Source organism: Oncorhynchus mykiss, chromosome 1, assembly GCF_057628025.1.
Source record: "Oncorhynchus mykiss isolate SJ-2025 chromosome 1, ASM5762802v1, whole genome shotgun sequence".
NCBI lineage: Eukaryota > Metazoa > Chordata > Actinopteri > Salmoniformes > Salmonidae > Oncorhynchus > Oncorhynchus mykiss.
Window position 1 is genome coordinate 48,115,001 of NC_143022.1, and position 27,756 is coordinate 48,142,756.

Genomic DNA, 27,756 nt, shown 5'->3' on the forward strand with positions numbered 1-27,756 from the left:
ATGGAATTAGTTATTTGATTTTGAATTTTAGGACCCATTTAGATATATTACTTATTGGGGGGGGTAAAATGTTGACTTCTGTCTTTACTACAATATAGCCCATAGAACCGCAATGTATAACACATTCATAAATGGCAAAAAAAGACAATAAAAACTCAATCATAAGGAAGGACAGACACTTCAGAACTGTAAATGTCTAGGAGATATAAGTGAGCTCTTTATGTTACTTTGTAGGCCAAACAATTCAGACGCTACGTTTTTGTGAGAGAACTGATTTTTCGAGATGTATCATGGTCTGACAAACACCAATGTAGCCTGGCCACCTTCCACCGTAGATGCGGAAGACCGACATTTTTTGAATAAAAAAAGTTTAATCTTTGGCTTAAACTGATGGATTTCATGGGGATTTTAAAACATTTGATTGACACAGGGCTGCTTTAATAATTTGATACAAGCTAAGAAACTGATTATGCTGTCCCTCTTCGATGACAGGGTGGAGCCCATTCCCTATGACACCCCTAAGCCCTCCGGTCATACACGTTTCGTCTGCGTGTCGGACACACACTCCAGGACCGATGGGATCCAGATGCCATATGGGGACATCCTGCTCCATACTGGAGACTTCACTGAACTGGGCCTACCCTCTGAGGTCAAGAAGTTCAACGATTGGCTAGGTAAAGTGTCTCTTTTTAATGCACACACAATGCTGTTTCGTAACACTCATCATACTATAACATGTAACCTCTATCTAGGCTAATCACTGTTTTGTGCAATCTGATCAAATGTAAATATCTGTAAGTTACTACAAGAACAGCGTTTAGTCTAATGTGGTCTTCTCATGTCTGCTTTGACCTTTATTTAATATTTACTACTGCAATAAAACATTTTAAGATTAAGAAGCTACGAAAAGGAAGAAGTCATTTTCCCTGAAGGCCACACATATTAAAACACTGCCATCCTCCTTAGTTTCAAATTCATTTTAGCCTACAGCCGAGAGAAAATGGAGTTGAGCTTTCAGTTTGAGCTCTATACAGAACTGTCTTAGCGTGGTAATAGATGAAGTAACTGGGACAAAGGACCTTTATCTCCAAGAAAGTTACAAGGTCAAATGAAAATGTTTAAAATGTCACTTGTTGACTTTAATAGATGTCCGTTGACTGGGTAACTAAGGTCTTCATCTGCAGTTATTGCTCTTTGGTAAGAGAGGGAAAATGTTTACTGTGATCTGAGGAGGTCAAGAAGCCTTCACCTTTTCATTTGTGGCATTTTACTTTCATGGACCATTCCCTTAACCTCTCCTTAGACAACTTTCTATTTCAGTAAATATATAGATACTGCATGACCAAAAGTATGTAGACACCTGCTCATTGAACATCTTATTCCAAACTCATGGGCATTAATATGGAGTTGGTCCCCCCCTTTGCTTCTATAACAGCCTCCACTCTTCTGGGAAGGGTTTCCACCAGATGTTGGAACATTGCTGTGGGGACTTACTTCCATTCAGCACAAGAGCATAAGTGAGGTCGGGCACTGATGTTGGATGATTAGGCCTGGCTCGCAGTCGTCATTCCACAATTCATCCCAAAGGTGTTCGATAGGGTTGAGGTCAGGGCTCTGTGCAGGCTAGTCAAGTTCTTCCACACTGATCTCGACAAACCATTTCTGTATGGACCTCGCTTTGTGCATGGGGGCATTGTCATGCTGAAACAGGAAAGGACCTTCTCCAAAATGTTGCCACAAAGTTGAAAGCACATAGTTGTCTAGAATGTCAATGTATGCTGTAGCTTTAAGATTTCCCTTCACTGGATCTAAGGGGTCTAGCCCTAACCATGAAAAGTAGCCTCAGACCATTATTGCTCCTTCATTAAACTTTACAGTTGGCAGTATGTATTCGGGCAGGTAGCGTTCTCCTGGATTCCGCCAAACCCAGATCTGTCCGTTGGACTGCCAAATGGTGAAGGGTGATTCCTCACTCCAGAGAACACGTTTTCCCTGCTCCAGAGTCCAATGGCGGTGAGCTTTACACCACTCCAGCTGACTCTTGGTATTGCGCATGGTGATCTTAGGCTTGTGTACAGCTGCTCGGCCATGGAAACCCATTTCATGAAGCTCCCAACGAACAGTTCTTGTGCTGACATTGCTTCCAGAGGCAGTTGGAACTCGGTAGTGAATGTTGCAACCGAGGACAGACTATTTTTACGCGCTTCAGCACTCGGCAGTCCCGTTCTGAGTTTGTATGGCCTACCACTTCGCATCTGAGCCGTTGTTGCACCTAGATGTTTCCACTTCACAATAACAGCACGTACAATTCACCACGGCAGCTCTAGCAGGTCAGATATTTGACTAACTGAGTTGTTAGAAAGGTGGCATCCAATCCAAGCTCAGCGTTCAACACCATAGTGCCCACAAAGCTCATCACTAAGCTAAGTACTCTGGGACTAAACACCTCCCTCTGCAACTGGATCCTGGACTTCCTGTCAGGCCACCCCCAGGTGGTAAGGATAGTCAACAACACGTCTGCCACGCTGATCCTCAACACGGGGACCCCTCAGGGATGTGTGCTTACTCCCTGTTAACCAATGACTGCTTGGCCAAGCACGACTCCAACACCCCCAGATCTGGATCCCCAGATCTTCATAAAGTTCTATAGCTGCACCATTGAGAGCATCCTGACCAGTTGCAATACCGCCTGGTATGGAAACTGCTCAGCATCTGACCATAAAGTGCATACGGCCCAGAACATCACAGGGGCCAAGCTTCCTGCCATCCAGAACCTATGTACTAGGCGATGTCAGAGGAAAGCCCCCAAAAAATGTCAGTCACCCAAGTCATAGACTGTTCTATCTGCTACTGCATGGCAAGCTGTACCGGAGCGCCAAGTCAAGGTCCAAAAGGCTCCTTAACAGCTTCTACCCCAAAGCCATAAGACTACTGAACAATTAATCAAATGGCCACACGGACTATTTACATTGAAATGTGTTGTTGGTTTAGGGCTTGTAAGTAAGCATTTCATGGTGTGTTCTGAGTATTTACATTTTTTATTTGATATTCAACAATTCTTTCTGTTTCCGTCTTTCCTGCAGGGAGTCTACCGTATGAATTCAAGGTGGTGATTGCAGGGAACCATGAACTGACGTTTGACAAGGACTTCATGGCTGAGCTGGTCAAGCAGGATTACTATCGCTTTCCCTCCGTCTCCAAGCTGAGACCTGAGGACTTTGACGATGTTCAGGCCCTCCTCTCAAACTGTACTTACCTGCAGGACTCTGAGGTTACAGTCAAGGGTTTCCAAATATTCGGGGCACCGTGGTAAGTTTATCTCTTGTCTTGGGTTAAATATAATGAGTGCTATGCAGTGTTATTCTACAGTGACTATAGGTCAGATTTGAGTTTTTGAGTAAAAAAACAACAACAGGAATTCCGATAAAAATGTGTTTAATTTAGGAAGTTTGTTCAAGTATTACCACAAAAAAAAGAGACGTGTCTCATGTCTCAATGTAATTAAGGTGTGAAATTAAATATTTAAAAATCATCTCTTTTGGGGTTTAGTTGTGGTCAATTTGCAGTGTCTAAATGATTATATTTTCTGACCCCCTTGACCATTCACTCCGACAACAATCGGTTCGTGGCTGAATCTATTTGCCCCTACCCCTGCTCTAGAGGCTAGTCGCTGAATGACAGGCTACTGCATAATATGGCCTCAGTGACACGGATCACTGTACCTGAGTTGGCCGTGTTGCTCAAATACCTTATGCTTTACATACAGTGGAGGTGATGACAGAATGTGTGTGGTGACTCGCTTTGCTTGCTTATCAAGACCCTGAATGAGTCTAGTTTATTTTTTCTTAACTAGTGTGTGTCCATGGTGGATATCAAACACTCTACAGAGTATTCACTGCTTCTATGTTCTAAATCCGTTATTGCTTTTTACCATTTCCATACCTCATTGAGGTCATGGCCTTGTTGTCCTGAATCCTGACAGGGGACTCCATGTTTTTGGTTAGACACAGAGGGCTTGAGACACACGTCTGATTGGTTGGGTGTGGGTCAGTCCCAGCCATGTCACCTCCTGTCCTAGACTTGTGGCATGTCCTAACATGTTACAGGCTGCCATGGAGACATGTACTTATAGTGTACTCAGTGTACTACAGTGTCTGCGAGGGGATGACTGATCTCTGATTTAGATTAGGAAGTCCGACTCAGGTAGTTCATGAGGCAAGTGAAGAGGTTCGCTGCAGGCCTGTCATATGATTCTTCGCAATTTTCTTTAACCTCTCTGAACCACCCATCGCGGATCCGGTATAATTGTCATCAGCAACGCTGAATAGCATAGCGCCACAGTCAAATAATATTACTAGAAAATATTCATATTCATGAAATCACAAGTGCAATATTGCAAAACACAGCTTAGCCTTTTGTTAATCCACCTGTCGTCTCAGATTTTGAAATTATGCTTTACAGCGAAAGCAATACAAGCGTTTGTGTAAGTTTATCGATCGCTCGACAAAACAATAAGTACACTTAGCATCAGGTTAACTTGGTCACGAAAATCAGAAAAGCAATCAAATTAATAGTTTACCTTTGATGATCTTCGGATGTTTTCACTCACGAGACTCCCAGTTAGACAACAAATGTTCCTTTTGTTCCATAAAGATATTTTTATATCTAAATACCTCCGTTAGTTTGGTGCGTTATGCCCAGGAATCCACCGTAAAGAGCGGTCACGACAACACAGACAAAAATTCCAAATTATATCCATAATGTCCACAGAAAAATGTCAAATGTTTTTTATAATCGATCCTCAGGGTGTTTTTCAAATATCTATTCGATAATATATCAACTGGGACAGTTGGCTTTTCACTAGGACCGGGAGTAACAATGGCCACCTTTCTCTTTTGCACACAACTCATTCTGAGAGCCCCCACCTATCCACTTACGCAATGTTGTCGTTCAAAATAAAAGCCTGAAACTATGTCTAAAGGCTGTTGACACCTTAGGGAAGCCATAGAAAAAGGAATCTGGTTGATATTCCTTTAAATGGGCAGTAGGGATGCATAACAACGGAGAGGTTTCAAAAACAGGGGCACTTCCTGATTGGATTTTCCTCAGGTTTTAGCCTGCAATATCAGTTCTGTTTAACTCACAGACAAAATTTTGACAGTTTTGGAAACTTTCGAGTGTGTTCTATCCTAATCCGTCAATTATATGCATATTCTAGCATCTGGTCCTGAGAAATAGGCCGTTTACTTTGGGAACGTTATTTTTCCAAACATAAATAGTGCCCCCTAGCTTCAAGAGGTTAATGCTGTGCCAGTGACACATTTTTAATATTTCTTCCTCTAAGACCCTTTATTTACCTTTTTTTAAGAGGCTAGACTTACAAAACATAACCGACTGTAAACTCCACCCCCCTGGTATTCTCCCCAGCAGGATGGACAGAGACATGCAGCCTGGCTAGCAGTGCAGAGGCCCTGGGTGGCTGGAGAGGGCCAGAGCAGTGGAATCATGGCATTGTGTGTCAGTCTGACTGACCCCCTGTCTGGCCATCACAACTCCCTGCTGGCTGGCACACACCAACCTCCTTTCAAAGGCTCTCCCCCCCCCCCCCCCCCCTTCCCAGAGCTAATAATCTCTCAGTCAACCACACGCCTCCATCTGCCTGTGTTGTTCTTCATCAGCCCCTGGACGTTTGGTCTCGGAGAGAGGTCATGGGGCTTTTGTCTCCTCAAGCCCCAGTTGAATAGGTATGACTCATCTGACAATGAAAGTCTGACCAGGTGTAATGTTATGCTGATGATCGTGCGAGAAGTAGTGCTTTTAGGTCTTCATACCTTAACCTGGCTCAGTCAGTATTATATTATATTTGCTTCTCTCAACTCTCATTCTCAGTGTCAAACCTTCCTGTCTTGAGGGTAACTCTCCTAGCTTGATTTAATCCTAAATCTTCCACTTCAAAGGTTTTGGTTTTCCTGGTGATAGTGGACAGTTTCTCACAATGCAGGCCATGAGGAAAGAGCAACAATGAGGGCAGAACTGTGTTTGTCACAGAGTACTGCTGAATACAATTATTATTTTGGCAAGAGGGGCGGGGACATGAAGGGGAGCGAACCAGCCGACAGGATGCATGATGGGAGGTCTTTGGTGCAGCTCTGGGGTGATCTTTACCGGGGCGATTTCCCAGCCTCTCCAGCAGGAAGTGGCCTTTTGTTCCGACACATCCTGGTTCTTTTGTTGGGGCGTAAGGATCAAACCCTGGGCCTGACCCCGCTCCCTTAGGGACAGCCCTCCCCGCAAGCCACGGTGGCCCCTGCTACCTCTGAGCCTAGTGATCACAGAGGTAATTCCCACCGCCCACAAAGAGCTCAGCCAGGCTTGACACACACTGCAGGCCTGCTCTAAGTCTCAGGGTCAATGCTGACTGAAATCATCTAAATGAATTGTTTTTTGGGGGTGATTGTCAAAGCCAGTAGTTCATGACCTTGACCCCTAGATACTTCTGATAGCAGTGCAACAGACTTGCCACAAAGCATGTCTGTCTGCAAACGTAACTGGTAAAGTTAAAGGGATACTTTGGGATTTTGGCCCCTTATCTACACTGAACAAAAATATAAACGCAACATGTAAAGTGTTGGTCCCATGTTTCATGAGCTGAAATTGAAGATCCCAGAAATGTTCCATATGCACAAAAAGCTTGTTTCTCTCAAATTCTGTGCACAAAGTTATGTACATCCCTGTTAGTGAGCATTTCTCCTTTGCCAATATAATCCATCCACCTGACAGGTGTGGCATATCAAGAAGCTGATTAAACAGTATGATCATTACACAGGTGCACCTTGTGCTGTGGACAATAGAAGGCCAGTCTAAAATGTGCAGCTTTGTCACACAACACAATGCCGCAGATGTCTCAAGTTTTGAGGAAGCATGCAATTGACTGCAGGAATGTCCTGATGCCAGAGAATCTAATGTTTATTTCTCTACCATAAGCCGCCTCCAATGTTGTTTTTGAGAATTTGGCAGTACGTCAAACTGGCCTCACAACCACTGACCATGAGTAACCATGCCAGCCCAGGACCTCCACATCTGGCTTCTTCATCTGCAGGATCGTCTGAGACCAGCCACCTGGACACCTGATGAAACTGTGGGTTTGCACAACCGAAGATTTTCTGCACAAACTGTCAGAAACCATTTCAGGGAATCTCATCTGCGTGCTTGTCATCCTCACCAGGGTCTTGACCTGACTGCAGTTTGGCGTCATAACCGACTTCAGTGGGGAAATGCTCACCACTGATGGCCTCTGGCATGCTGGAGAAGTGTGCTTTTCACGAATGGATCCCGGTTTCAACTGTACCGGGCAGATGGCTGACAGCGTGTATGGCGTTGTGTGGGCGAGGGGTTTGCTGATGTCAACGTTGTGAACACAGTGCCCCATGGTGGCGGTGGGGTTTTGGTATGGGCAGGCATAAGCTACGGACAAGAAACACAGTTGCATTTTATCTATCTATGGCAATTTAAATGCACAGAGATGCCGTGACGAGATCCTGAGGCCCATTGTCGTGCCATTCATCCGCAGCCATCACCTCATGTGATGGCGGTGGGGTTTTGGACAACAAAGTCAAGGTATTTCCAGCATGATAATGCACAGCCCCATATCGCAAGGATCTGTACACAATTCCTGGAAGCTGAAAATGTTGGTCACATACACATGGTTAGCAGATGTTAATGCAAGTGTAGCGAAATGCTTGTGCTTCTAGTTCCGACAGTGCAGCAATATCTAACAAGTAATAAATAACAATTCCACAACTACCTAATACACACAAATCTTAAGTAAAGGGATGGAATAAGAATATGTAGATATAAATATGTGGATGAGTGAGGGCAGGTAGTTTGCCCCCGGTGATGCCTCTGGAAAGCCTTGCGGTTGTGGGCAGTGCAGTTGCCATACCAGGCGGTGATACAGCCCGACAGGATGCTCTCAATTTTGCATCTGTAAAAGTTTGAGGGTTTTTGTTGACAAGGAATGTCACCCATTGAGCATGTTTGGCATGCTATGGATCGATGCGTACGACAGAGTGTTCCAGTTCTGCCAATATCCAGTAGCTTTGCACAGCATTGAAGAGGAATGGGACACCATTCCACAGGCCACAATCAACAGCCTGATCAACTCTATGCGAAGGAGATGTGTTGAGCTGCATGTGGCAAATGGTGGTCACACCAGATACTGACTGGTTTTCTGATCCACGCCCCTACTTTTCTATTAAGTTATCAGTGACCAACAGATACAGTTGAAGTCGGAAGTTTACATATACCTTAGCCAAATACATTTAAACTCAATTTTTCACAATTCCTGACATTTAATCTTAGTAAAAACTGTCCTGTTTTAGGTCAGTTAGGATCACCACTATTTTAAGAATGTGAAATGTCATAATTTTATTTATTTATTTCAGCTTTTATTTCTTTCATCACATTCCCGGTGGGTCAGAAATGTACATACACTCAATTAGTATTTGGTAGCATTGCCTTTATATTGTTTACCTTGGGTCAAACGTTTCGGGTTGCCTTCCACAAGCTTCCCACAATAAGTTGGGTGAATTTTCGCCCCTTCCTCCTGACAGAGCTGGTCAGGGCTTTGTGATGGCCACTCTAATACCATGACTTTGTTGTCCTTAAGCCATTTTGCCGCAACTTTGGAAGTATGCTTGGGGTCATTGTCCATTTGTAAGACCCATTTGTGACCAAACTTTAACTTCCTGACTGATGTCTTGAGATGTTGTCTCAATAAATCCACATACGTTTCCTCACTCATGACGCCATCTATTTTGTGAAGTGCACCAGTCCCTCCTGCAGCAAAGCACCCCCACAACATGAGGCTGCCACCCCTGTGCTTCACATTTGGGATGGTGTTCTTTGGCTTGCAAGCCTCCCCCTTTTTCCTCCAAACATAACGATGGTCATTATGGCCAAACAGTTCTATTTTTGTTTCATCAGACCATAGGACATTTCTCCAAAAAGTTGGATCTTTGTCCACATGTGCAGTTTCAAACCGTAGTCTGGCTTTTTTTATGGCGGTTTTGGAGCAGTGGCTTCTTCCTTGCTGAGCGGCCTTTCAGGTTATGTTGATATAGGACTCGTTTTACTGTGGATATAGATACTTTTGTACCTGTTTCCTCCAGCATCTTCACAAGGTCCTTTGCTGTTGTTCTGGGATTGATTTGCACTTTTCGCACATAAGTACGTTAATCTCTAGGAAACCGAACGCGTCTCCTTCCTGGGCGGTATGACGGCTGCGTGGTCCCATGTTGTTAATACTTGCGTACTATTGTTTGTAAAGATGAACGTGGTACCTTCAGGCGCTTGGAAATTGCTCCCAAGGATGAACCAGACTTGTGGAGGTCTACACATTTTTTTTCTCAGTTCTTGGCTGATTTCTTTTGATTTTCCCATGATCTCAAGCAAAGATACATTGAGTTTGAAGGTAGGCCTTGAAATACATCCACAGGTACTCCTCCAATTGACTCAAATTATGTATATTAGCCTATCAGAAGCTTCTAAAGCCATGACCTCATTTTCTGGAATTTTCCGAGCTGTTTAAAGGCACAGTCAACATAGTGTATGTAAACTTCTGACCCACTGGAATTGTGATACAGTGAAATAATCTGTCTATAAACAATTGTTGGAAAAAGTACTTGTGTCATGCACAAAGTAGATGCCCTAACCGACTTGCCAAAACTAAAGTTTGTTAACAAGAAATTTGTGAAGTGGTTGAAAAACAAGTTTTAATGACTCCAACCTAAGTGTATGTAAACTTCCAACTTCAACTAGTTCATCTGACTCCGGGGAAGTAGATAAAGGGCCTCATTGCCAAAATCCTGAAGTATCCCTTGAAGCCTAAAATGTTACAACGTTTACTTGAAATGGTCCATATCTCCTAGTAGCATTGAACAGCTAATACCTCTTCCTTTCATGGCAGATATACCATGACCTGACCTAGTAGCGTTCTATGTGTGTGTGTCAGTGGGACTGAGGGCAAAGGGAGCTGAGCTGCTATGCTATAGGCAGCAAGGTGACAGTGGCAGCCTGAGTATGGCTTTAGAAATGCTAAGACTTCCTCTAATCCGCCTATGACTGCGGACACACTGGTCATGTGACCTCTGGGTTCACATCGGGTGAGAGCCTGCCAGGCAGAGCCACAAAGAAGGTGTGGTTCTCTGTTTCCATAGAAACCGTGGCACAGCCGTGTGTGTGTGTGTGTCATCCTCAGTGTGTTTGCTATTTAAATCAGTTCCACTGGGTGTGTGGGTCAGTGAGGACAGCGTAGCTGTGAGGTTAATGCAAGCTCAATCTCTCACATGGACACTCATGCTGGGATAGCAATGTACTTTATTGACTGGTTGACTGGCCATTGTCTTAATGTCATGTGTGGCTTTGATTTTTTTCCCTGTCCATCTGTGTAGCAGATGAATAGATGGGAATGGGAAAAGCTGCCTGACTAATCGGCAACAGTATGCGAGCAAGCCTCAAATGACCCTGGTGTATTTATGCAAGGAAATAAAGGGCATATCTGAAATGAGGTTCCAACTCTCGGTATCACTTGGTGGAAATCCCTGTTACCCCTCAATGTGTTAATCCTGTCACCACAACAACAATTTCCTCACACAGTATGACTTATTATATTATTTGGAATTATTATTATTTTGTTGCTAGGTAGCGTTAGCTAGCGCTAGTCGTCTGCACCTCTGCCAAAACTCTCCTATTTTTCATCCTATAGCTTGTTCTCCGTATAATTTTTTAAAAATAGTGAGCCAACGTGTTTTCAGCACTTATTTTCGATGATTGATCAAAACAAATTCTCTCATGCTCTCTTGTCTCTCTGCGGAAGACATGTTGTGAGCAATATGTTTGGAAACCGCAATAAAATCGCAGTATCGAATCGTAAAACATATAGAATCATGAGAATCGCAAATACATATCATATCAGCACAAAACAATTGCCATAATATCATACCGTGAGAACCCTGGCAATTCCCAGCCCTAGTTTTCTGACAAAATACTTCACCTCACTTTTCAATAAAGACTTTCCAGAATATAGCTGGATATGATAATGTAATAATACAATATGTAAAAGAAGTGCCTTTGGGATAGCAGCGGTTTTGGTCAAGTTTAAAATGTCCGTCTGTCCATTGGCGGACTGTTCCACAAGATCCATCACTTCAGAGGAAGAAGCAGTAACGTGAGAGCCTGGGGAAAATAGGCCACGGTCTGTTCTCCTTCCCCAAAATCAAAACCACAAGGGACTGTATGGTTATGCTCAGCCTCTGGGAGCGTTGGTTTTCACTGGGGAGGTGTTGAAATGCTGCTCTGCTCTGCCCTACAGGCCGCTCCGAGGCCTTACATGCTGACATCACTGATTGTGAAGTGACCTTTGACCCGTTTGTGCAAGCTGCACGTCAGTGTTAATTAGCTGCTCGTGTCCGCTACCCTCCTCAGATCTTTCAGCAGTCCATTGTCCTGCTCTGGCTGACTGCAGCCCAGCGCTGGAGGCTCTCACACAGCGCCAGGCAGGCAGGGCAAACTTGTGCACAGGAAGAGGGGTCAGGTTGCCACGAAGGCGGCAAGCGGGGTCATAAGGGTGGTGGGGGGGAGAGAGAAGGAAAGGAGGGGGAGGGGAGGGGAGGGGGGGGGGGCACAGCGAAGAGTGGGTCAGGCAGACAGTAAGTGGCTGAGATTAGGAGTGGGATGAACACCCACAGACGAGAGGAGGAGACGCCTGCCCTCTATTCAGATGATTACCATTTTGGATGAACTTCAGCCTACCACAAGGCCACAGTGGATTCGGATGGCTAGGGCCTTTGTGTCCAGGTTGAATGATGTTCAGGTGTTAGGGGCAAATCCCACCGCTGACACCAATTTCTCTAGCGATGTGTTTCTGTGAGCCTGCCCCTCCTCAGTCCCTGTATGTGTCAGTCAGCAGTAAGAGGCCTTGCTATTGCCCCCCCGCCAGGAGCCAGCCAGAGCCTTGTTACCTCAACATCTTCCAGAATTTTACAGTGACATCACAAGTGCTTTAACAGCCTCCGTCTAGCACCACAATGTAATGATCTGTGAAATAACCAACCAGTGCGGTGCCCTTTACCACAATGAATTATGCGGCTCGTTTGACTAACCAGGGTCGTCCAGAGCCATCTCGGTAGAGGAGACCTTGAATGAGACGACGTGTGTGTGTGTGTAGCCCTCTGTGGTGTGTGTAGACTACTGATGATCGCTCCCAGGCTTCAATGACTAGCAAATGAATGAATGCAGAAAAGCTGATCGTACTACCAGGTGACATTCAGACTGAGGAGGATGCAGCTAGCCTACTCAGTGGGGTTGAGTGGTTGACTGGACCACCAGTGCAGTGTCACAACAAGCCTGGCTGAGTACACGACACCGTCGAGTGTAGTGTGACTAGTGTTTGCTAGAAGCTAAGACCATCTGTCCAGGCCAGGCGATAGAGAGAAACGGGAGATGGTAGGCTTTACACAGAGAAAATGCAGCATTTGACCATTTTAGCTTCCTCATGTCAGTATTGTGACTGACAGAGTATGTTACCAGGTATGTAGCATCGAATGCCATTGCAGACAGACAGGAAATCCCCTGGCCCTTAATTTCCCTCTCAGTAACACTCTGCTGCAGCAGAGAGCTGTTCAACATTACAGCCGTACACAGCCCCATGCCCCTCACTTCTAGTCTAGTGCTACTACCCACAGATAGTCCTGACCGAGTGGATTAATATTTGAAGATTCCAGTAGCCCTTTTAGATTGGAGAGACTTGAGGGACTCGCGAGGCAGTGCATTACTGGCTGACCTGACCCCTTTCATAAATAACCTGAAGCTAGGGGTGCGGCTGGGGCACTGTTTTAGAGCGAAAAATGTCTGGCCCATGTCTGCATTCTGTGTTCGGTTCAGCTGACAGGTCACCAAGCTCACATGCTGATAAAAGTTCCAACCAATGACACACGTGGCTTGTCGTGTCAAGACGATGTACACTGTACAAGTTGGCATATTTAACAAGAGGATGTTGTCAGATCTATGCTTGGAAAAGCAGAAATGTGTGTTTGCATTTGCGTGTGTGTACGCTGTGTGTGTGCACACCTACATGTGTGTACTGTGCGTGTGGGTGTAATGACAGAGAGTGAGGTGATGATCAGATAGCAGCAAGTCCAGACAGTGGCTGTTATTGCAGGGCTTTATCTGCTGAATGTCTGCCTGCCTGTCGGGGGGTGGGGGGTGGGGGTGTCTGCAGAAACGCTAGCCCTAGCAATGATGAAGGATTGCACCCGTGTGTATACCCCCCGACACACCATGCTCTAAAGCAGGCACTGTGCTTTATTTACTCTGCCATCAATCACGATCAAGCTGCCACTGGCCTCTTAAAGCAGAGGGCCCAGGCATGCAGGACAGGACCTAGCGTTATTGTATATATTTTTTTAACAGCCTGAGTCCGGGCAGCCAGAGCACCGCACGTCCTGATGGATCATTCCCCAACAGGAGACAACAGCAGTGGCCAGAGGTAGTCTATCAGTTAGCCTAGTGATGACAGGCACGCAGAGTTGAATCTCATCTGATCTTATCTCATGTCTACTCATGTCTACCCTCAATATCCTACCCCCCCCCCCCCCCCCCAATCTTTGCTGATATGTTTAGGCCTATGTGGGCACTTTAAAATAATTTTTGTCCATGATTAAACTGGGGGACGCTAAGGTTGTTGTTTCTTCTGTGTGTGTGTGTGTGTCCCGTCCCCCCCCATTTCTGGTCTTTGTCTTGTTGTGAATCCCCTGACGGTATGACAACATAGAGATGTATCTGTGTACTTTCTTCCCAAGGCCCCCCCCCCACCCCCCCCCCCCCCCCCCCCCCCCACTCACAACGAGGTGATGCTCTTGCTCCCCCTGCTCCGGCTAATGGAGTCCTCCGGCCCGGAGCCTGCCCCCCCCCCCCCCCCCCCTCCACTTCCTGTCTCTTACAGGCTCCTGTATTGAGCAGCACAGCTCATTGTTCACCTCTCATCTCTGTCTGCTCTGCTGGGATCGAGAGAGACGCCGGGGGAAAACGCAGGATTAATCTGTGCACTGGTGTCAGCGGTAGGACCAGTTCTAACACAGAACAGGCTCAGCTTTGAGTCACAAGGTTGGAGAAGGCAGTGTTACCCAGCCTGGAGGGAAATATATAGGTGCAGTCAATATGAATTGGCTGTTTGTGAGCAACGCAGTGCAGAGCTGTGTCAGCAGGCCTTTGCTATCGCACAGTGGGGGGGTTTAACAGAAATGCTGATATGTAACGAGACCATACAAATCAAATTTGCATTTGAATTGAACTTGGCAGTGTGTGAGTTTGATGTTTTCATTTTGTTGAAAGCCACACTATACAAAATGTGCCTGATTCAAGCTCACATTACTCGATGTGAAAGATGGTCCAGAGGCTAGTCCATAGGCATCAGGGGGAAATGGAAGCAGTGCCTGGAGTTTAACAGAGGACACTGCATCTTAACCCCACATTTACTGGATTGGTTGAACAGTGCAGAAGAGAACCTCACCCTGACATTTTTTTTCTCTCTCGCCAGGACCATTAAGAAAGGAACGGAGCTCATGCGCTTCTTATACGCCGGTTAGGACCGGAATGACTCGAACCGTGAAATGCGTCTTTGGTCAGAAGGGAAGCATCAATCTGGAGTGTTTTGTACGTAGTTAATGTCCCCCGTAGGCAGCAGCAGCCCTGGGTTGAACCCTGCAGAGAGACCTGCGCCACGGTGTAGCCTAGGCTGTCCAGGCAGGTTGATAAATGCCCCACGGGCCACATCAGTCATAAGGCCACAGCTATCAGCGTTCATTTAGTCGAGACCAAAGAGCTTCCACTCCGCCCCCCCGCCCGTCTGTCTCCCCACCCTCTCCCAGGCAGCTCTGGCCAGATTTAGCCGTGGCCTGATGTGTGCTGTGCTGTCTGGCCGTTGAGGCCGGGCCATTTCTTTACCTCCCTGTGCCCTGGCTGTCTGAGCAGTCGCTATAAAGGCGGCAGTCAGGGCAGGGCTGCCCATACATACTGATGTGTGTGTTACGAGGCCTGTCCCAGGAGAGACATAAATCTCTTAACATGCTCTTTCTCATTGGTGCTGACAGCTTAATCAATTTGCCTCCTCTTTGGATGACCTCTGTTATGCTGTGGCACAGCCGTGTGGCCAGAATGAATGTCCTGGTCGTCTAATAGCCCTCTATCTCCCTCTATGGCTCGCTGTCTTTAGCTCTCTCTCTTTCTCGCATTTTCTCTGGGCATCTTCTAGCGATCTATTGATAGGATAGGCGCCTGTCAGTCATAAAGGGAGTGATAGCAGACTGCTTTTACTTGTCATCTGTCCCGCCTTCTGGTACAATTTGTGTGCGCCGTGGTTGGTTGCAGTCAAATTTCTTTACACGGAGGATGGAGAGAGCATGATGCTTGTGAATTTGCACATACCGTGTAAGTTGTAACAATGAGTCGAAATCCACTTAGCCTAATTATTGTTTTCTGGCATATTCATTTATTTTCTTTCATAGCCAGCCATGCGGACTCATGGCGCATTGGCTATTTACCATAGATGTCACTAGAGATTCATGAATAGGGGGGACTAATCCTCTTTTAGGGGGGGTCTGGGCATCCTCCCCCGGGATTTTTTTTAAGCCCCCAAAACATATTTTCATGTTTTTTTAAAGGAAGGAGGAGGCAGGTAGCTGGGTCCAGGGGCAGACAGAATGTCATACACAGGGGGTCCAAAAAGGCAACAACACAGGCAGGGAAAAGGCTAGTAACGTTGCCCAGGAGATCAGGCAATAGATTGATAACAGGAAATCTGATAGGCTAAAGTACAGGCAGGGAATAGGCAAAAGGTGTCGTTAGTGAGGCAGGCAAAAACTATCATACACAGGAGGATTAAATTACGGGAAAAACAGAGTTCCGAATAGACGTGTCACAAAACAAACAATACCTCACAATGATGCGGTGCAGAGAACTGAACTAAATAGTGTGTGCTAATGACATAAAGATGTGCGATCAGAATTCAGGTGGTTGGGATCTGGAGAGTGGGCTGCGTTCAGGGGGATCTATGTGTTTTGAGAGTGTGAAGTGGAAGTAGATGTTACATTAGGTTAGACACTGATCTAATATGACTTACTTAAATTATATCCAAATAAAGAAATTAAAGTCTACTCTGTCCCCATCCATCCAACAACAAAAGGCACAAAAATGAGAGTACTATGTATCAAAAATACTTTGGGATTTTATTTGGAGAGAGAGAGAGGAGAGAGCGAGAGATGCATATCATGTTATACCATTAGAAAAAAACAGTATCATTCATCCACAAAGGGGTAAAACTAAATTAAACTAATGAGCTAAATAAAATAATTAGGAATAAAATCTGATAAAGTAAGATCCCAAACAAATATTACAACCTATATTAAGGAACTGCTCCTCCTGCTTCTCTCTTTTGATGCTTATTTTGTGGGTGGACGCATCAGTGTACCTCCTATTTTTAAAGGGGGCAAAGCGGTCAATGACATTTAGTGACCCAAACACTTCACCCTCAATGGACATGGCTCTTCTGACCCATTGTCTTACGCAACCAGGAGTGCATCCGGCGCAGTGCACTAAAGGACCTTTCACAGGAGCAGCTGCTCACAGGAACTGTCAGGGCAAGCTGAATGATTTCCTTCAGAGAAGGAAACACTTCATCATCCAGGAGGTTATGCCCAGCAAGTATATCTTTGGGAGGACATCCAGCCTCTCTTTTCCGGGCAAGAAAGTTTCTGGCCACCAACATCTCTTGTGTTTTAACATCAATACCGTAGTGCTTGGCAAACTCAGTTAAGCATGAGGTATCGAGGAATTGTTTTGTTTGAGTTGGGGCTGCATGCCTGTATGCCTTTGAGCAGACCTGCATCTACAGTTAGAGAATCCATCTTGTCCAAGCATGGGGAGCAACAACTCTGTTCTCATTGTTTGGGATCATGACAATTCTCTACCTAAACCCAAGTAGGTCTCCACCACACGATCTCTCTTTGTTTGCACTTTCTTGCTGCATCTGCCTCTGGAATAATGTGAATTTTCACGGAGTGCTTTGGTTCTGTCATAAAGTTCTGTGGCAAATGCATCTGTGCGTTTGCCTATCGGTGTGTCACATGCAGCTTGTTGGCCGAAACGAGCTTCTGCCAGGTTTGCAGTCTCTTTCCGGAGGAACTTGTGAAGCCCCTCAGTTACAGAAAGGAGGGACTGAAACATCAGTAGCAAATACATGGTGGAGAACTGAACACGATGCTCCCCCCCCCCCCGTAAAAAAAGGCCCAGCGACATCCCTGCTATTTACTGTGCTTTGATTTGACAACTGAACAGGCGTGGACTAGCTTATAAAAAGTTTTGAACTGAACGAATAAAGTACATCTATAACATCTATAACCCCGCAATGTGTTTATGTCCACGATATCGCATCGGGACAAGTAAACCAAAGGATTTCCTAGGTTTCCTTTCCTAGGATGTTGGGGGTTGCCGGACAGTGATGCTGAAGTGTGTGTCTCGGCAGCCGGTGTAGCCTATCGAATCGGTGAGAGACATCAATTTGGCTCCCTACTATGGATAGGCTACTGGTAGGCTTAGGCTTGTTGGTGATTTTATATGTAGATAAATGATGAAAACATGTTATGAAGATGGTGAATCGTAACTACACCAATAGGTGATGGAGAGCCTCATTATGGTCCAAATATGATGATTAGGGCCCTCGCAGAATCCAGGCATTAAAATAGAATTCAACAATATTCCCAAAATGTATTGACCTAAATTCACTTGTCCAAGTTTATCATAAGATATTAACAACTTTCTGAAGGGGCAAGGAGAATGTCCGTGTGTGCAGTTCGCACGTCTACCACTTTGTGTAGCCGTTAGTATTGATGCTAATGAAAACAGTCCTCTGGTAGATGGAAAGGCTTTCCCGAAAACCTCATTTACATGCTAACTACATAGTAGCCTATGCTTACCATGATGTCACATAATCAATGATATCATGATTATTGTTTTTGTTTTGCGAACTCTACCACTAAAACACCACTAAACAACTAAATAAGTACATATGTAAATAAGACTTCAATCTCGAAGACCGGTTAAAGGCTTAAGGTTCTCAAACTTAGAAAATGGTTCTGATTCTCATAGGCGTACACCCAGATGATATGCCCCCAAAATAACATCACTCTGAATTTAAACATTTTCAGTAAAGTCAAGTCTTTCTACACCAATAATACAACAAAAAAAATCCAATCTGGGAGGGACATCCCCCCCCCCCCCCCCCCCAAAAGAATTCAGACCCCTTGACCTTTTCCACATTTTGTTACGTTACTTATTCTAAAATTGATTACATATATTTTTTCCTCATCAATCTACACACAGTACCCCATAATGACAAAGCAAAAAAAGGTTTTCTAAAATGTAGAAAATGTATCAAAAGAAACTGAAACATCACATTTACATAACTATTCAGACCCTTTACTCAGTACTTTGTTGATGCACCTTTGGAAGCGATTTACAGCCTCAAGTTTTCTTGGTATGACGCTACAAGCTTGGCACACCTGTATTTGTGGTTTCTCCCATTCTTCTCTGCAGATCCTGTCAAGCTCTGTCAGGTTGGATGGGGAGCGTCGCTACACAGCTATTTTCAGGTCTCTACAGAGATGTTCAAGTCCGGGCTCTGGCTGGGCCACTCAAGGACATTGCGACTTGTCCCGAAGCCACTCCTGGCTGTGTGCATAGGATCGTTGTCCAGTTGGAAGGTGAACCTTTGCCCAATTCTGAGGTCCTGAGCGCTCTGGAGCAAGGATCTCTTTGTACTTTGCTCCGTTCATCTTTGCCTCGATCCTAACTAGTCTCTCAGTCCCTGCCGCTGAAAAACATCCCCACAGCATGATGCTGTCACCACCATGCTTCACCGTAGGGATGGTGTCAGGTCTCCTCCAGACGTGATGATTGGCATTCAGACTAAAGAGTTCAATCTTGGTTTCATCAGACCAGAGAATCTTGTTTCTCATGGTCTAAGAGTCCTTTAGTTGCCTAATAGCAAACTCCAAGCTGTCATGTGCCTTTTAATGAGGAGTGTCTTCTGTCTTGCCACTACCATAAAGGCCTGATTTGGTAGAGTGATGCAGAGATGGTTGTCCTTCTGGAAGGTTCTCCCATCTCCACAGAGGAACTCTGAAGTTCTGTCAGAGTGACCATCTGGTTCTTGGTTACCACCCTGACCAAGGCCCTTCTCCCCCGATTGCTCAGTTTAGCCGGGCGGCCAGCTCTAGGAAGAGTCTTGGGGGTTCCAGACTTCTTCCATTTAAGAATGATGGAGGCCACTGTGTTCTTGGGGACCTTCAAGGCTGCAATGCTGCAGACCTTCTTTGGTACCTTTCCCCAGATCTGTGCCTCAACACAATCCTGTCTCAGAGCTCTATTGACAACCTCTAACGGCTTGTTTTTTTCTCTGACATGCACTGTCAACTGTGGATCTGTATATAGACGGGTGTGTTCCTTTCCAATAATTTCCAATCAATTTAATTTACCACAGGTGATCAATGGAAACAGGATGCACCTGAGCTCAATTTCAAGTCTCATAGCAAAAGGTCTGAATACCTCTGTAAATAAGTTTTTTCTGTCTTATTTTGAATACATTTGCAAAAAATTACAAACTGTTTTTGCTTTGTCATTTAATTTCTCATTATGGGGTATTGTGTGTGGATTAAGGGAAAAACATTTTTTTTAATCCATGTTGGAATAAGGCTGTAACAAAATGTGGAAGAAGGGAAGGGGCCTGAATACTTCCCGAATGCACTGTATGTCCTGGTGGAAAAAAACTGTTTCTCTCTTTCTCGCAATTTACTTTAAAAAAACATTGTACTCAGTTCTGTGTTCATGTTTGAATTGCATGTATGCCCACATACTGTATTCAGTATTTAGCGCAGGTGTGTGTAATGTAGATTTCTTTAAACTGTTTCTACAGGACGCCATGGTTTAATGGCTGGGGTTTTAACCTTCCCCGCGGTCAGTCACTACTGGACAAGTGGAATCAGGTTCCAGAGGGTATAGATGTTCTCATGACCCATGGACCTCCCCTCGGTGAGTTGAGTTCATATAACCGCAAAACACACTATCCCACAGACTGCTAAAACTGGTTGCTGTATTGCTGTGATTACTGTGTCACATACTGGAAGTAATTCCACAGAGAGCTGATATTCAATAAATAGGATGAAAACCGGAATCTCATGCTTATCTGAACACTTGCGGTAATTCTCATTATTGTCACCATGTTAGAAATCAACGTTTGAAGCATATTTCTTGGACAATTGCTCGTTTGGGTGGCACACGAGAATTCAGTATTGGAAAAAAAAATCCCTGCTGTTAAACCAGTATATTAGCAGATATATCAGTATAGGTCAATTTTCCCCCTCAAAAAAATCTGAATCGGTATCGGACCCAAAATAACATATAGTTTGGGCTTTAACTGGTAGTAATGGAAGCAGAGATAGGGTGACCTTTTCCTCGCGGTGAAACACGAGCAACGAGCTACAAAGCCTGTGCAATGACGAGTTGGGTATTTTCGCCTCACCTGTATGTGCTTCTGCGTAGGTGGAGCCAAAAATGGAAGTGTCAAACGGAGGTTTGGGGGAAGAGTATGCTAATTAACCTTCCCACATCAAGTATAATTACATGAATGTATTGGTGTAGGCTACAAGATAAGAATACAACAGGGACAATAATGGTAGATGATGAATAGTGCAGAGTAGGCCATCATAGGCCCATGCTTGAAATGAGGCTGGTGTTGTTGCCTATGTTTTTAATATTTAACTAAAATAATATTATTGTCTGTGTATTATATTGTTAATGTTTTAAACTCTTGCCAGTAAAAACAACATCTATAATCTATTGCCTAAGTTCCATTCAAACATTCACAGCACATATGTTCGTAACACATTATTGTTTTATAATGTAATTCCAAACAGCGTTAAGACGAGGAATATGTCGCCCTTAGTTTGTGCCTACATGTTATACATTAATTTGTTGTTAAAAGTATTTTCGTTACAAAATGTATCCTTCTTATGCTTAATCCAGTGTGTTAATCAATCTATTGGTGTGGTTTGGGACAGGTTTCCGTGACTGGGTCCCCAAGGAGCTCCAGAGAGTGGGCTGTGTGGAGCTGCTGAACACGGTACAGCAGAGGGTCCGACCCAAGCTCCACGCCTTCGGTGGCATCCACGAGGGTGAGTATTCTGTACCCCGTCCTCCATAGTCCTGGTTCTACGCAATAACAGATTGGTAGAGTACTGATGTACAGCATCCATATTGTATTTATTATGGATCCCCATTACCTTAATTTTGCTGGACCCCAGGAAGAGTAGCTGCTGCCTTGGCACATACTCTTCCTGGGGTCCCGCAAAATTAAGGCAGTTTACACAATTATAGGAAGGAGTCCAATTTCAGCCAAAACACTTCCTAACATGGATGCTGTACTAGGGCACTTAATACTGTATCAGTGGGGGCTATCCTGTGCCATGCATCTCTAGCTTAACAGACCTTTTATTGTCTCTGTTTTGACTCTGATGTCGTCTTATTTCTCTGTCCTCTGTCTGCAGGGTACGGCATTATGACGGATGGGTGCACAACTTTTATCAACTCCTCCACCTGTACAGCCAGTTTCCAGCCCACCAACCCCCCCATCATATTCGACCTGCCCAACCCATAGAGCATCGTAAATGAACCAGCATTTTTTAAATCAAATGAGTTGTACTAAATGTTAATCTTCAAGATATTTGGCTTTTGTAAAAAATGCTTGTAAAAATGCATGAAAAATCTGATTCTAGTAATGAAATGATGAACTTCGTAAAATATTTCATATTTTCCAATTGTTTGCATTTGCTGCAATAATAATTTTCTGTGCCATTTGTCATTTGTTTTCTCTCTCAAGACGTACAGTTGAAGTTGGAAGTTTACATACACTTAGGTTGGAGTCATTAAAACTCGTTTTTCAACCACTCCGCAAATTTCTTCTTAAACTATAGTTTTGGCAAGTCGGTGAGGACATCTACTTTGTTCATGACACAAGTAATTTTTCCAACAATTGTTTACAGACAGATTACTTCACTTATAATTCACTATCACAATTTCAGTGGGTCAGAAGTTTACATACACTAAGTTGACTGTGCCTTTAAACAGCTTGGAAAATTCCAGAAAATGATGTCATTGCTTTAGAAGCTTCTGATTGGCTAATTGACATAATTTGAGTCAATTTGAGGTGTACCTGTGGTTTGTATTTCAAGGCCTACCTTCAAACTCAGTGCCTCTTTGCTTGACATCATGGGAAAATCAAAAGAAATCAGCCAAGACCTCAGAAAAAACATTGTAGACCTCCACAAGTCTGGTTCATTCTTGTGAGCAATTTCCAAATGCCTGAAGGTACCATGTTCATCAGTACAAACAATAGTATGCAAGTATAAACACCATGGGACCACGTAGCCGTCATACCGCTCAGGAAGGAGATGCGTTCTGTCTCCTAGAGATGAACGTACTTTGGTGCGAAAAGTACAAATCAACCCCAGAACAACAGCAAAGGACCCTGTGAAGATACTGGAGGAAAGTAAAACCCGAAAGGCCGCTCAGCAAGGAGGAAGCCACTGCTCCAAAACCGCCATAAAGCCAGACTACGGTTTGCAACTGCACATGGGGACAAAGATCTTACTTTTTGGAGAAATGTCCTCTGGTCTGATGAAACAAAAATAGAACTGTTTGGCCATAATGACTGTTGTTATGTTTAGAGGAAGTGCACACTTCGGCTTGGAACCCGAAGAACACCATCCCAACCGTGAAGCATGGAAATGGCACCATCATGTTGTAGGGGTGCTTTGCTGCAGGAGGGACTGGTGCACTTCACAAAATAGATGGTATCATGAGGGAGGAACATTATGTGGATATATTGAGGCAACATCTCAAGACATCAGTCAGGAAGTTAAAGCTTGGTCGCAAATGGGTCTTCCAAATAGACAATGACCCCAAGCATACTTCCACAGTTGTGGCAAAATGGCTTAAGGATAACAAAGTCAAGGCCCTGACCTCAATCCTATAGAAAATGTGTGGGCAGAACTGAAAAAGCATGTGCGATCAAGGAGGCCCACAAACCTGATTCGAGTTACACCAGCTCTGTCAGGAGGAATGGGCCACAATTCACCCAACTTATTGTGGGAAGCTTGTGGAAGGCAACCCAAAACTTTTGACCCAAGTTAAGCAATGCTACCAAATACTAATTGAGTGCATGTAAACTTCTGACCCACTAGGAATGTGATGAAAGAAATAAAAGCTGAAATAAATCATTCTCTCTACTATTATTCTGACATTTCACATTCTTAAAATAAAGTGGTGATCCTAACTGACCTAAGACTGGGAATTGTTACTATGATTAAATGTCAGGAATTGTGAGAAAAAAAACAGAGTTTAAATGTATTTGGATAAGTTGTACGTAAACTTCTGACTTCAACTGTATACGCTTTTTGTCTGACAGGCAAATACACTGCCTGACAGTAATCGTACCCTCTACATCAGCAATACTTGACCTCATGATGATAATAGAACATGCATTTGGCATTGTAACATAAGTTATTTTGTCTCTCTTAAAGCTCTGTGTATTGTTGAAAATGAAACATTTTGAGTATACGAAATGTATCCAATTATTATATAGTGTAGTCCCTTGGGCTCTCACATTTTGTTTTGGAAAGGTATGTACTGGTGCATCATCTTACCTTGATCTGGGGCACATTCAACAGGACGCAAAATATTATGTACATTCTCAAATGTCCCCATCTTCCATGGAGTACATGTGAATTGGTGTTTGTGTGAATTTATATAGGCCCACTAAAAGCCTTTCAAAAATGTATGTTATATGCTATTCAAAGCACACATGCATTTTCATCTCACTTTTATATTTTTATCGATATTCAGCAAACAGCTGTTTTAAATTATATTTCACAACTGTCTTAGCAGAAGTGAGTTGTTCCCTAAAATACAGTAATAAGAATTTTGCTAATTATTTTTGTTTTGTTGCACAGTGTGAAAATGCAATCTTGCTAGCACAAAAAAAAAGTTGCCAACGGTAGTCTTCTGTCATTGTAAATGCCTGTTTAGTTTCCTGGTTTATGAACCTTTTGATTAACTTGTAATACGTTTAGTTGCCTTTATATGCAAATAAAATTGCCATATTTGTACCTGTTGAATAGCTATACAGTTTTGTTTTTGACCTTTTATATACATTAGTAGCGGAGCACACTAAAGGAAAGCGTACATTGCTCAAGCATCCCCCTATCTCTCGCTCCATTGGCTAGAGGTGAAGCTGTATTTGTGCACCATCTGTCTAGGCCAGACTGATTGCGGGGTGGATTTCATCTGTTTCAGTAAAGTTCACCGTTATATACAGATTGAATCAAGCCCTAAGTCTATTACTTATCCCCTGACTGACCGCAACATGGATTAATGGCTGCTCTTGACAAGGATGGCTGTGGCCCTATGCTGTCCTGACACCTACTATTGATTGGGCAGAATTCTCAGGGTGGCCTTGGCGTTGATGGATGTCAGGGGCATGGTGGGGAAGGAAGGCTGACTGCCACCCTGTGTGTGGGGGTGTTTGCTTGATTGTCTCCGCTTGAAGGTAGAGAGCTGCAGAGCTGAGTAAAAAAACAGACGACCATGTGTACTTGAAGGGTAGGAGGCATGAGTTTTTACTTGCCAATGTAACCGCAGTGTAGTCCAGATCTGGTTACCTATAAGCACAAACGTAGTTGTGTTTTTGGGTGATTACATAACGTATTTCCAGGTAACTTCTAAACTATACACAATGCACTATTTCTCAACGTCACGTGGAGGATCTACTCTGCTACAGAGTTCAAATGCTAGCTCAGTAGCTTGATCAAGCTGGCTAACGTTAGCCACACCTCATGCTTTTCAGACTTTGTGGTTGTGTTATCTAGTGGGAACCCATTAGCACGGCAGGCTCTGGTGCCTTCTTGCCGTGTGCTCAAAACAAAAGAGAAAATCATACATGCTTGCTCCAAAAGTGTAGTACCTCGTCTGTTCTCCTTTTTGTTTTGTCAACTTTTTGTCATGTTCTCTGTGAAGTAGGCTACGGGTGTTTTGTAACTTTTTCCACCTGACTGACATCTGGATTCAATCTATTTTGGTCCATTGAAATGCCCGCCTCCCCTTCGCTTTGGTAGCTAACACTTTTAAAAGTTTAACCATCAGATGGGCCCCAACCATCAATCTGTAAGTCTCTGCTCTCTCTTTGATTTTAATCTGCGGTTATGCTTTAGTTGTGTTGTGTTCTAGCTGGTCTCAAGAAGTAAGGCTTTAGCTTGCTTACCATAACCATGGTGGATGGCTAGGCTAATAGCTAGTTGGCTACATAGCTAACATTAGCTACTTGACAAACTTGCTGGCAAAGATCACTTCATATAGCTAAAATTCTTTGATAGCTGGAGTTCTAAAACTTGGTTTACTTTAATGTACACTATATACAAAAGTATGTGGACACATATAGTTGATTTCTATTAAAACACATAGAATGTCATTGTGTGTTGTAGTGTGAAGATTTCCATTTACTGGAACTAAGGGGCCTAGCCCAAACCATGAAAAACATCCCCAGACCATTATTCCTCCTCCACTAAACTTTACATTTGGCACTATGCAATGGGGCAGGTAGCGTACTCCTGGCATCCACCAAACCCAGATTTGTCCATCAGATTGCCAAATGGCGAAGTTTAATTCATCACTCCAGAGAACGCATTTCCACTGCTCAAGAGTCCAATGGCGGTGAGCTTTACACCACTCCAGCCGATGCTTGGTATGATCTTAGGCGTTATGCGGCTGCTCGGCCATGGAACCCCATTGTCATGAAGCTCCCGACAAACAGTTATTGTGCTGACGTTGCTTCCAGAGGTAGTTTGGAACTCGGTAGTGAGTGTTGCAACCGAGGAGAGAGATTTTTACACACTACGCGCTTCAGCACCCGGCGGTCCACTTCTGTAAGCTTGTGTGTGGCCTACCACTTCCCGGGCTAAGTCGTTGTTGCTCCTAGATGTTTTCACTTCACAATAACAGCTCTTACAGTTGATCAGGGCAGTTCCAGCAGGGCAGAAATTAGACAAACTGGCAGGAGAATGGCCTTACTGAATATCTCAGTGACTTTCAACGTGGCAGCGTCACAGGATGCCACCTTTCCAACAAGTCTGGGTTTGTCTATGGAGATTGCATGGTTGTGTGTTCGATTTTATACACCTGCCAGCAACGGGTGTGGCTGAAATAGCCGAGTCCACTAATTTGAAGGGGTGTCCACATACTTTTGTATATATTGTGTATGTAATGGGGATTGATAGACACTAACGATCAAACGCAAACAATATGGTCCTCCATATTACATCACACACCCGGAAAAAAACAACATCCCGACTTGACTAAGCCCTTCTACGGAATGATGTCCAGTTTTATGTAACAATGACAAAAATTGAAAAGTGATGTGTAACTTTTCATTGGGACTTTTGATGCATATGCTAATGAAAATCTCTGTTACATGTGGTTATGTTTATGCTACCTACCCTTTTTTAAAGCAGTGGGTGGGCGTCCTGTTGCCTCTGACCACAAATCATCAGCCATCAATTACCATCGGCCTAATTTCAGTTAATTTCCAGACAATTCTACATCAGCTAAAGATAAGAAGCGGCTCCAGTGGGCACGCTACCACCAACACTGGACAATTGAGGATTGGAAAAACATGACCTGGAACATGACAGAGAGTTCAGTTTACTTGAGTGGCCTGTGCAGTCCCTAGACCTCAACCCAATAGAGCATCTTTAAGATGATATGGAACGGGTTGTTCACAGCATTAATGTAACGCCGTCCAATCTGCAGCAACTACGTGATGCCATCGCTTCAGCATGGACCAACATCCCTGTGGAATGTTTCCAACACCCCTGTGGAATGTTTCCAACACCCTGTAGAATTCCCTGAAGAATTCAGTCTGTTCTGGAGGCAAAGGGGGATCCGACCCAGTCCAGATGGGTGCACCTAATAAACTGTCTGGTGAATGTATCTCTCAGATATAGGACAGACACTTTATCGGTATTAAATGCATTTCTATGCTATAGGGTCTGGCTCCAGCATATGCTGTACCTCCTCAAGCCACAGATGCTGAGACATAGTAGTGTGTACTAGCTAGCTAGCTGCACATGTAACCTTTATTTAACTAGGCAAATAAGGAACAAATCCTTACAATGACAGCCTACCCTAGTCCCTAAAGGACTCTCAATCACATCCAGATGTGATGCAGCCTGGATTTGAACCAGGGACTGCAGGCTTTGAGGTTCGCAGACCACACAGCATCAGTGTGCATAATCTGCAGCTGGCTGCTTCTCTTTCTGTCAGCTTCTAGCCAAATTCAGTGTAAATGATCCATGGAACTCTTCAGAATCACTTCGAAACCTCTGTCTATGACAAAACAAAATTGAAATTCTTCAATTTGGGCAGCAGGTAGCCTAGTGGTTCGAGCATTTGGCCAGTAACTGAAAGGTTGCTAGATTGAATCCCCAAACGGACCAGGTTAAACATCTGTAGTTCTGCCCCTGAACAAGGCGGTTAACCCACTGTTCCTGGGCTGTCATTGTAAATAAGAATTTGTTCCAAACTGATTTGCCTAGT

The 27,756-nt window shown here is 44.2% G+C and overlaps 1 protein-coding gene across 2 annotated transcripts in view; it reads left to right on the top strand.

The window, feature by feature from the left end:
* The window catches only part of LOC110524001 (metallophosphoesterase MPPED2), a 50,635-nt gene extending 26,351 nt beyond the window's left edge, over window positions 1–24,284 (top strand). For both annotated transcript variants that reach the window (XM_021603263.3, XM_021603272.3), the window contains exons 3-7: window positions 493–674; window positions 3,084–3,309; window positions 20,027–20,142; window positions 21,171–21,284; window positions 21,657–24,284. In XM_021603263.3, the coding sequence (XP_021458938.1) occupies window positions 493–674; window positions 3,084–3,309; window positions 20,027–20,142; window positions 21,171–21,284; window positions 21,657–21,766 (748 nt within the window). In that variant the 3' untranslated portion in view covers window positions 21,767–24,284. The remainder of the gene's footprint in view (window positions 1–492; window positions 675–3,083; window positions 3,310–20,026; window positions 20,143–21,170; window positions 21,285–21,656) is intronic.
* The last annotated feature ends 3,472 nt before the right edge of the window (window positions 24,285–27,756 follow it).